This window comes from Neopelma chrysocephalum, unplaced genomic scaffold, assembly GCF_003984885.1.
Source record: "Neopelma chrysocephalum unplaced genomic scaffold, ASM398488v2 Primary Assembly neopelma1_26, whole genome shotgun sequence".
NCBI lineage: Eukaryota > Metazoa > Chordata > Aves > Passeriformes > Pipridae > Neopelma > Neopelma chrysocephalum.
The window spans coordinates 12007980-12018468 of NW_020897695.1; the positions used below are offsets into that span (position 1 = coordinate 12007980).

Here is a 10489-nt window from a genome sequence, read left to right on the forward strand (position 1 = left end):
TACCCACCTGTGTCTGGGTGCCAAGGAGCATCCAGGATCGAAGTAGGCAGTAGTTGAGGCCAGCAAGTACCAATAGGGTAAATAAGGCAAACTCAGGCTATGTGCTGTGCTGCAAACTGTAAGGGATGTGATGAAGGAAAAGGAAAACAAAACTGGTTACAAAGCAGTGACATACGGAGTTATGTTTTTTGCTTCCTTATCCTACACCTAGCCTTTCATTTTGTGCAAACATGGCACAGTGGGTAGGATTTTCTCTCTTTCTCTTCTTTCTCCCTTTGGCTAAAGCCTTATGACTTTCCTGGACTTTAGCATCATAATGGTTTCACAAGTGTAAATAGCCTGATACCAGCAAGCCCATTTCATAGTCAATAAAAAGAGAGATGGGCTACACTGCCAGGGATGAGGACAGCCTCTGTGACAAAGCCAGGCTCCTTGCAGCAATGTTGCTCAGCTCCAGAAAACACACTTCCTTCTGCCTGCACCCACAGATGCTGAGGCTGCCTCCATCCCCTTTCCCCAGGTCACATCCCAAGGCTGCGGTCAAAAGCATGGCCTCAGGAACAGGGCTGCACTCCCTTGTATATACTGGTCACATCAGTGGCTGCCAGTGTATTTTCTGTCTGTTTCAGCGTCATTCCTGCAGCAATGGGCTCAGCAGGAACACTGGAAATCCCACTAAAGATGTGCTACATAAATTCTGTAGACATATGGCTTATAATCCTCCTGAATAAAAAAAAAGGTGCATATAGCCTAAATACACCAGTAGCAATGGAATTCTATAGAAAAATACAACCCTGTTCTTCATGTTGTCTCTGAGCCATAAAAATGATTTATATGGAGGCTTGAGTTTTGCTAAACTTTAGAGTGAAGACACATGACTATTTCTCCCAAAAGTGTGATGTGCTCCTTTGCCTAAATAGTTGTCTTTGTTTTGCTACTGTAAGGATTTGTAAGAGAATAGAGCCAGCTTCTTTACACACATTTTATGTAAAAGACTTCTTATTCGGCTTTAAGATTGCTATTTAAATATAGCGTAGTGTCTGGTGAGATCTTTTAAGGACAGCCCTTGTCTTCCAGTACTTTGTTAGACCTGCACATGTAGACCTGCACATAGAGAGACAAGGGTGGGCGGGTGTGTGTCAACATTTTGTTGGCAGAAGAAACCTGCAGATATGTTCTGCTTCAGCCAGAAAAATAAGAAGCGGATTTGCTTGGTTTCTACTGCCAACAATCCCAGCTACTAAGAACCAAAGTGATGCTCTTTTCACGGTCAAATAATGGAACATTTATATTCTCTATGGAGCAGATGCGAAAGTGATATGTCATGTCACTGCTGTCTGGCCTGAGAGAAACAAGCTAGTGTACAGTGCCTGGCAGGAGTGTTACTATTAAGATAAATCAGAATTACGTGTCAGACACAGGATCAGTGCAAGCTCTTTGTTTGCAAAAAATGTACTGTAAGATCTCACTTGTCTACATTGTAGAATCAAACAGACAATTTCTTCACTCAGAAAATCCCAGGAAGCTCCAGTTTTCCGTTTCCTTACAGCCAGTTATTACCAAAAGGACTATTTCTTATCATCCCTGGGACATTCACTTACTCATCTCATCTCCACATGAACTATCAGCAAAAAAAAAGCCAAACCCTGCCTGGCTGTAAGAAGGAAACGATGTTCTCCTTTGCACCATCCAGCCAATTTAGGGGTTGGATTGCTCCTCGCCCTTGCCCTTGGGAACACAGGGAATACCCAGAGCTGGAACCACAGTGACACAAAATCTGTTAGAGGAAACCACAGGCAGGATACCAACCACCCTCGCTTCCACACAGGCCTCCTTGGCTAAGGTTGCTCGTGTCTGTGCTCTGTTGTACAGCTGCTGCCCAGCTGCTGCCCAGCTGCCGACACCACATCCTTTCTGACCAGCCTTAGTGCCAATAAAACCTACTGATCAAATAGACATGGGGTTGTGGTTTCATCGTCACGCACCACAGACCTTCAGATCATATACCCTCCTCCCAGTACCCCTTAAGGGGGCACACAGGAGCTGCTGCAATGCCCCAGAGACCCCCACCAAATGCCAGCGCATCCTGATTATAGCAGGTAACCCACAGCGACATATTTGTTCCCAGCTGTACTTCTGTCCATAGATGCGGTTTGGGATGGAAGTAAAGGCAGCAGCTGATTTAAAAGTAGAGTATAAATGCCATGGTTTTTTTTTCCTCAAAAAAACTCTGGAACAAAGGAAGCTACATCAAAACTGTGATAAGGGGCCCAGAGGGTGCATTTGCAGCTCTTGGAAAAGGGGAAGCTAGAGAGGGAGAGAAGACAACATCATAACCTCTTCCTCAATGGAAAAACATGCTAATTTTACTCCCATGACAACTTTGGATGAGGAGGAGGGCTGCTGCTTCAGCAGTGTTGTGGCAGGACTTCTAAACAATATCATTCTTTACATGGCAAGTCCCAAAAGCATCAATTCTGTCTGTCTACATAGATACCAGAAGCTGATCCTGCCTTGGCTGTAGTGATACTTACCATGTAAATTTGAACTCCTAGGTATGTTTCAGAACAGAGTCCAGTCTCTTAATTTGGCATGTTTCTGCTTCCCTAGGCTGCAGTTACCACAGGGCTGATGGCCAGGATTAAGGGACAGAGTTTGGGGGGGAACAGGAGGCCACCAAGACGCTGGGCTGACTGTGAGTGTTGTACCTGCCTTGTGAAACCTGTGGGGCATGAGTGGAAGCATTGGTCTCAGGAAATGACTCAAGCTCAAGATCAGGTTTTGCTTTAAAAATAGGGCAAGAGAGTCCTTGAGGAGCCAGGCTTCTTGAGGCTTTGGAAAACTGAATTGGGCAAGGGAAGTTCTACTGACTTTTCACTTTACCCATGTCCTGAACGAGTTTGTTACCATGTGCAAATCTCCTCTAAGGCAGATAAAAAGTTCATCCACCAGCACAGACCACACTGTCCAGAGTACATTTGTACTTTGGACCAAGTCTACATAGCAATCATGACTTCCAGGACTTTGCTGTCCATGTGACTCTGAGACAGATACCAGTCATACTTAGGGTAGTAGAGATATTAATGTGTTTTAGCTTCCTGTAAATCAAATGGCTTCTCCATTAATCTGTTTGAAAAACTAAAATCTCTTCCTACCAGAAAAAGTCACATTTGGGATTTTTTATTCCTATACTAATCTGGAACAAGAAATTGGCTAAGGAAGCAGCTACCAGATAAATTCCAGTTTAGGGGAACAGAAATTTATTTTCTGAGTCAACCTTTGTTGCCTGGGTAGCTAAAGTGCAAACCAGCCTGCAAAACCAGATAACTCTTTTTTTCCCCCTTGAGAAACCTGCAGAACAATCTGTGAAGTGCAGATTACTTTTTGAATAAAGTGAGTAAAAAATGCCATCAGTGTATGCCTTATGGTAGGGGGCATTATTTTCCAATTAAGACGAAATTAACCTCAATTTGCCCATGTAAATGCAAGGAATCCTCTTAAAGGGGGCTATCTCAGCTTCCTCTGCCTGGGGAGGAGACTGGCATAGAACAGAGTGAGAGGTGATGTGGCTCCTGCCAGTGCCTCTCTGACAGTCCCTCGGCTGACTGCAAAGCGAGCAGACAACTCCTCCCAGCCACTCTTTCAAATGCTCAGTTTGAAAATGAAATAAACTGATGAACAATATGTACCTTCAGCTGACGGAATTCTGACTGAATTTTCAAATAAAAGGAAAATTGAACTGGTGGCAACTAATAATATCACTTCCCCATTTCTGTATTAGAATCCTTTTTTTGTGGTGCTCCAAGGCAAAGCACAGCACTGCTAGAAAATGAAAGCTTCTGGAAAAGCAGTTTTTCTGGATAAGAGGGAAATGAATGTTGAATGCCTTGCTCTTCAGAAGGACAGGAATGACTTTAAACTGTACGATGTGTTTTTCCTCTGTTCCTCTTTGTCCTGACAACAGAAAATAAGGTAATTTCCATCTTTCAGCCAACTTCTGCTCTCAGTTGTACCATAATATATACAATGAAAACAGTTGCATGATTTGTATTTCCCGATTGATGCTAACAGGTTATTAGCCTGTTGATCCAACCACATAATTTTTTATATCCTTCACATTATCTTAACTGAAAATCCATGCACAGTAGAAAGGGGGAATTAAAATACAATAGAGCAAAAATACAGGGTTTGATTCTAGGAGTTTTGAGGTAAAAAGGAAAAGATCCAAGTACCTTAGGTTTCTGCAAGGTTCTCCTTACCATTACTGACCTGATGGAGGGTTTCCCAGCTGGTATAAATGTAATACCAAAGCCCATAATCCTGATCAGCCATCCAGGAGGGCTGATGCTTTGTAGGCTAGAGCCTCCATCTGTAACTCCCTGGAGCCTGCACCAGGCAATATGGCACAGCATGCTGTATCATATAGATCAGTTATAATTGAGCACAAAGTGCAAAGCTGTGTTTACCCTGAGAATGCTGAGCCATTTCCAACGGCAAGTCAGCAGTGAAGATCCTCCATTGAGGTCTCGCCTGCACTGGGAGCACAGTGCAGAGGTATCACGCTCCGGGCAGCCCGACATCACTGTGAACAACCGGGTGCAACATCTGCAGCAAACAGGAAAGAAGGAGCAGTTTGAACGATTTCAGATTCCTCAGTGGACAGGAAGCAAGGAGGAAAGCTGAGCACACCATCTGGAAAAGGCACAATAGTTGAGGGAGAAAGAGCAACAGCTGAGGTAAGCAGAGGCATTACCACCTCTCCAAGAGTGAGCTGTAGAGACGATGCAACCTCAAGAGGGCAAGGAGTTGGTGGGCACTTGGAAACTGAGGAGCTGAATGTGATGGTGGATGTTGCAGCGCACCTCAGCCTCCTCCAGACTACCTGGATGTCAAGGTGGTGAGATCTTGGCAGCAGGGTCTACACCTCGCTGTGTAGCTTTGCTCAGGCATGTCAGTAGCCCCAAGTTTGTCTGCAGATTGACTGTTCAAATACCTACTGTCCAAATGCCTACTGTCCATATTTATGGGTTTGGCAGTGACACCGAGGGAGAAACCCAAGACAGACAAATGAACTTGTTTTGTGAACTGTGGCATTATCCAAGAGCTAACTTTGTGGCACTGAAAAAGACATAGGAAAAAGCTACTGCACAGAAGCATTTTTCTACTTTCTCTAGAAATGCTGGACACAAAATCAGAGGGAGGACACCTGTCCCCTTGCAACCATTCCTCTGGCTTCTCCCAAAGTGCAAGACAGAGACTTTTGAGTCAAGTGGGTAAGATGCCAAGGCACACAGAGGTTTGGAAATGGAAACAGCAAGAGTTTCTGACAGTTTCCAGTCACAGCTATGCACCTGCCTTCCTGGACACTCAACATCAGTGCTCTCAGGTAAGATGGACACAGGAAAATGGAGATTGTTTGGACTGCAAGAACTATTTACCATCTCCTATCATCTGAACTGTGAAGAAAATAGATGGGTTGATATACTCGTTTTATTTTGGCACTTAACTGTTACCTGACATAATCTCAAAATACCTTTGCAAAATGGTTCTTTCTCCCTTGCAAGTGTTGCTCAGCTCCTGACAAAAAGCAGGAGGATGAGCAATGCTCCACAGCAGATATCTGGTCTCTAACCACTGCCTGCCCTTCAGCAGGGGTGGGAGGAGCAGAATAACATGGGGTCATGCAGGACAGGACATGCGAAGGCCAGAATAACTCTCAGACAGAGGTAGGGAGTAGGGATTGAGGTCTTTGTGAGAAAGTTCCTGTGTCAGGGGCCAGCAGGAACTGCAGCAGAGGCAAGGAGCAGCACAGCAACTGCCCTGTTAACTGTGTAGCTCCTGGCAAGTGGCAGTCCTGCTCTGGGGCTTACTGTCACTGAGTGGCCAGCATGGGAGGAGAGTGTAAGTGGTGAAGACACTGGTCAGCACTGTCATCTCATCCATGGAGCACCTTAACGATTTGCAAAGAGGCTTCTTTTCTCCCTTAGGACTGCTGCTAAGGAGGAGTCATACCCCCCAACCTGAGCTGAAACAGGACATGATGATGGTCAGGACCTCAATCTAACCTATTTATTGCTTAAGTGTCATCAGTACTACCAAGTAAAACCAGAGAGGATGACTGCCTTGACAAGGACTTATCCTGCATGCCTGAAGATTGCAACATGGGGCCAGAAGCATCTTTCCAGTTAGGACTGTGAATCTGGTGGCAAATGTTCCAGGGCCATTTGCTGTCGCAGTACTGAGTCCCACACATCCCTTGCCTCCAAAAGTGTGTGACCACATCCCAGTGGATAGATGGCCCCTGGACCTTTGCAGCCTGTGCTACATTCTTGCTGAACTGAACCACCTACCACCATGTATGGCATTAAATTAATTCAGGATCCAAACATGGTGCTGCAGGTAAGCCTTCATCTGGGATAAAGTGAATTTAGACTTTGAACCACTGGTTGGAGCCATTATTGATTTTTCTGGACCTATTTTTTAGCCTAATTTCATAAAGAAATAAGGCTACTGTGACCACATATGTTCACCTGATTGTATGCCATCTTCTAACAGACAGGCAGCACCCCCAGAAAAGGGGTTTGATGTGTGTGATCTTTGCTCCTGTTGCATCCTGGAGAGTCAGTAGGCCACAGAGATGCACAGAGAGCCCAGTATGATGATGCTTCTGCCAAAGCTTGGAGATGTTTAGATACCAACAAACCTCAAGACAAAAAACTGTAAGAAACATGGCTTTTCCCATTCTTAGTGCTTACACTTGTTGATGCTGGTACTGCTCAGCTTTTTAGGTTTATGCAGTGCTGAACCTCGATGGCAAAGAAACATATATACTATGAAGTGCTTAGGAGTTTGATACCGTTCCAGAAAACTGAAAAAACAGTAGAACATTTGAAAGTCTTGGCACCTCAGATATTTACATCAAAAAACAATGTGCCCTCATCCTTCACATGGTAGAAATTTAACAAATGACAGTTGTCACCAACCATATTGGTTCAGAAACATCTTAGTTTCTGACTTCTTAAGTAATTAAGATCTTGATGTTGCTTTGAAGGTAATTTTTTTGTATCTATCTGGTCATGCTCTAGTCATAAGAAGAAATGAGTCCTTCTTCTCCCAAAACCAGGACAAACAAGGTAGTTTCACTGCTTCTTTTTCTATCTTAAAACAGAAGCCTCCACAATGGGACTTAGTCATTGGATTCATTTTCACGAAAGGTTTTGTTTGATTGTTGTGGTCCTGCGAAGTAGCTGCTGGAGAACAGCACAAGATATCCACGGACAAATGGATGAAGAATATTATTCAGCCAATTTAGATGATAATTACTCATATGAATACACTAATGAAAGCAACATCTGTGAAATGGGTGACTATTTCATATTTAACACCCATCTCACTACTGTCCTCTACACTCTGGTATTTTTGCTCAGCCTGCTAGGAAACAGTTTAGTGTTATGGATCCTACTCAAATATGAAAACCTTACATCTTTAACAAACGTCTTCATCATGAATCTTTGTGTCTCTGATTTAGTCTTCTCCTGCATGCTGCCTTTTTGGATAGTGGACCAGTCTTTCGGATGGATTTTTGGTGAGTTCCTTTGCAAAGCGGTGAATGCCATTTTCTCCATTGGCTACTACAGCGGTGTTTTCTTTTTGACTCTCATGACTATCCTGCGGTACTTATGTGTAGTGAACCCCCTTTCAACTTGGAGATCCCAGACACGGTGCTACAGTTCTCTGGTGTGCTTGGCTGTTTGGACTGTTAGTGTCTTAATTGTGGTTCCCGAGGTGATTTACACCACAGTGCAAGAAAACTTTGAAGGGGACAGGACCTGTGATTATGCTGACTGGAAATGGAAAAAGGTGGACATTTATCTGAGAAACATACTCTTCCTGTTTTCCTTTGGAGTTATTGTATTCTGTTACTTCAAGATACTCATAATCCTGCTCAGAGCAAGATCTCGCAGAAAGCACAGAACTGTGAAACTCATTCTCATTATTGTAGTGGCTTTTTTCCTGTGCTGGGCACCTTACAATATCCTCAGCTTTCTGATTAGCTTTAAACCATCTACTTGTCAGTATGCAAAAGACTCCATTCTTGCCTTTCACATCAGCCGTAACATTGCTTTCTCCCACTGCTGCCTCAACCCTGTGCTCTATGTATTTATTGGAGTCAAGTTCAAGAAGCATTTGGCACAGTTATGCAGCCACTGCTCACACTGTGGCAATGGTCAAGTCTCCAGCCCCAGGATCTTCTCTCAAGTTAAATTCCAGCATGAAGGTGCATCCATCTACTGAAGCAAGACCTAATTAGGACTAATGCTGGAGGAACTTTCAGATTTTGCATGCCATGGATAACCTCTAATTCTTAGAGGCACTTGCCTGAGAAAGACACACAAATTTACTCTTTGTAAACATTCTGTGTATGGAAAATAACAAAATGTATTTGCAGTGGGATGGAGAGCTGAGAATGCTGAGAAATTACTTCATTGGCCTGTAAATCTTAACTTTAAATTTTTTTTAAAATGGAGATGGATTTTCTCTCACTTATACTCTGTTTTTAAAAGAAAAAAAATTTGCCCATTCTTTTGGGCTCTAAAACATCAAGTTTTAACATAAATATTGTTGCATATCTCTTTCTTGCCAGACTTAAAATACTTGGATTGTATATAGCAATGGACACACAAGTATTTTCATAGCTTTTAATGCTTTTCAGTGTTTTTTAGTGCTAAACTCATTGGACTTTATGGAGGGGGCTTTGAGGATTAACTGTCCTGACAATAGCTACAAGACCTCTGAAGTTCTCAGTGCAAATGTTCTTTTATCTTTTGGCAGACAAATATATATATAAAACTAGATTAGTATAAAGGCAGTATTTTCGAAAAAATGGAAAGTTTGGGAGAGTCCTAGAAGGAACACAAGCTGTTAAGCAGATACTTCAGTAAGGTACTGGTTTTCCTCCTGTTACTGCTCCTTGCCGCAGGATTCTTCCAGTCTTTGAATACCCCCTTCAGGTGGTTGGAGCAGATTGACAGCCCATCTTCTGAGCAGTGCAGGAGCATATTTGCCTCTAAATGCTCTTTCCCTCCTTTTCTCCCTTTGCAATGGTACTGAAAAAGAATTAAACTTCTACAGTGCAAGAACAAATGGCTTTGTAAGTAGCAGGATAGAAATAGCTTGCTTTATTTGTAAAATTAATGTTTGGCTATTTTTTTTAATGGAAACTAATATTCTTCCTCCTGCTAGCTCAGTAGGTCTTTTTCCCCCAGGGAGGGTAACATATAGTGTGTACCCCAGTGTAGCTGAATGACAAAGGCCCTGGAAATCAGAATATTTCATTTCCTAGTATTTGTATAGAAAGCCAAGGTAGTTTTGCTCTGGTATCAAGCAATGGTTTGGCAGTGGTTCTAAGCAACAGTTTGGCTTTTTGGGCATCCATCTTAAAATGTCTATGCTCTTTCTGCACTATTTCACTTGATCTCTAAAGATCATCTGGAGCAGACTGCAGATTCTTCACAGCTGTTCTATAGTTTACAAAAAGCAGAAACTCAGGTATGCCCATAGTACAATATCCTATTTATGAGTAAATCCAGAAGCAATAATACCTAAGGAAAAGCCTAAGAATGGGGCAAACATATATGACATAGTCCCAAATAGTCTTCCTAGGGCTTGCCCATGGTTTCTAGTTTGTGCTTCAGTTTACTTGCCAGAACAAAGTGATCATATCATGCCCCTTATCATCAGATGAGCCTTTGTGAACAGATCAGTCCTGGTATCCCATTACTACAGTTACAGACGAAAACTTAAAAAATTAGAGAGGTTACCAATTAACACCACAGGGGAACTCACTCATGTTCAAACAAACCACAGAAAGGTAGAAGTTGTCATTTTTGCTGGCTGTGACTAGCCTTTGGATCTCGTCTCCTGATAAGAAACATTTGAAATTAATGTGGTTGCCTCTATGCACTTCAAGAAACTTTGGACTGGGGACTCAATACCAGAGATAATCTACTGAAGGACAAATGAGTCCAAATTCTTCTTCTGTTCTGGTAAGCCAGGACCACTTCACAGGCACCAGCAAAGCTCTACAAGACGAAAATACTGTGACCATGAGTATAAGAAGGCCTTGTGCACCTATATCATTTCAACAAGCTGTCATTCAACTCATAGACCTAGAGCAACACAACCCTGAAATCTTTACTGTCAATACATTTTATATTTATCTTTAAAAAGTCGAGAAGTATAACAGAAGTATGGAAGGCTGAAATGATCCTGCTCTGCCCAGTTTTTAACAAGTTATTTTAATCTGTTTGTTGCTTGAGTATATTTTGTTACAGTGTATCTGAACATGTAAAGGGGATGCTTAATGTTACCTGACTGTATTGCTGCCATAACCAAAGTAACTCAGAATGTGGATATTTTGCCTCCTGATATAATGAAGTGGTACTGATAAACATTCAGAAATTCAGTGGAATACTACGTTGTAAGTGTT

The 10489-nt window shown here is 42.6% G+C and overlaps 1 protein-coding gene across 1 annotated transcript; it reads left to right on the forward strand.

Annotated features, from left to right (window-relative positions):
• Nucleotides 1-7239: 7239 nt before the first annotated feature.
• On the forward strand, nt 7240-8295 carry XCR1 (X-C motif chemokine receptor 1). The gene has a single exon (XM_027676141.1). It carries the CDS (start codon nt 7282-7284, stop codon nt 8293-8295), a length of 1014 nt encoding a protein of 337 aa, XP_027531942.1. The 5' UTR covers nt 7240-7281.
• Nucleotides 8296-10489: the final 2194 nt, after the last annotated feature.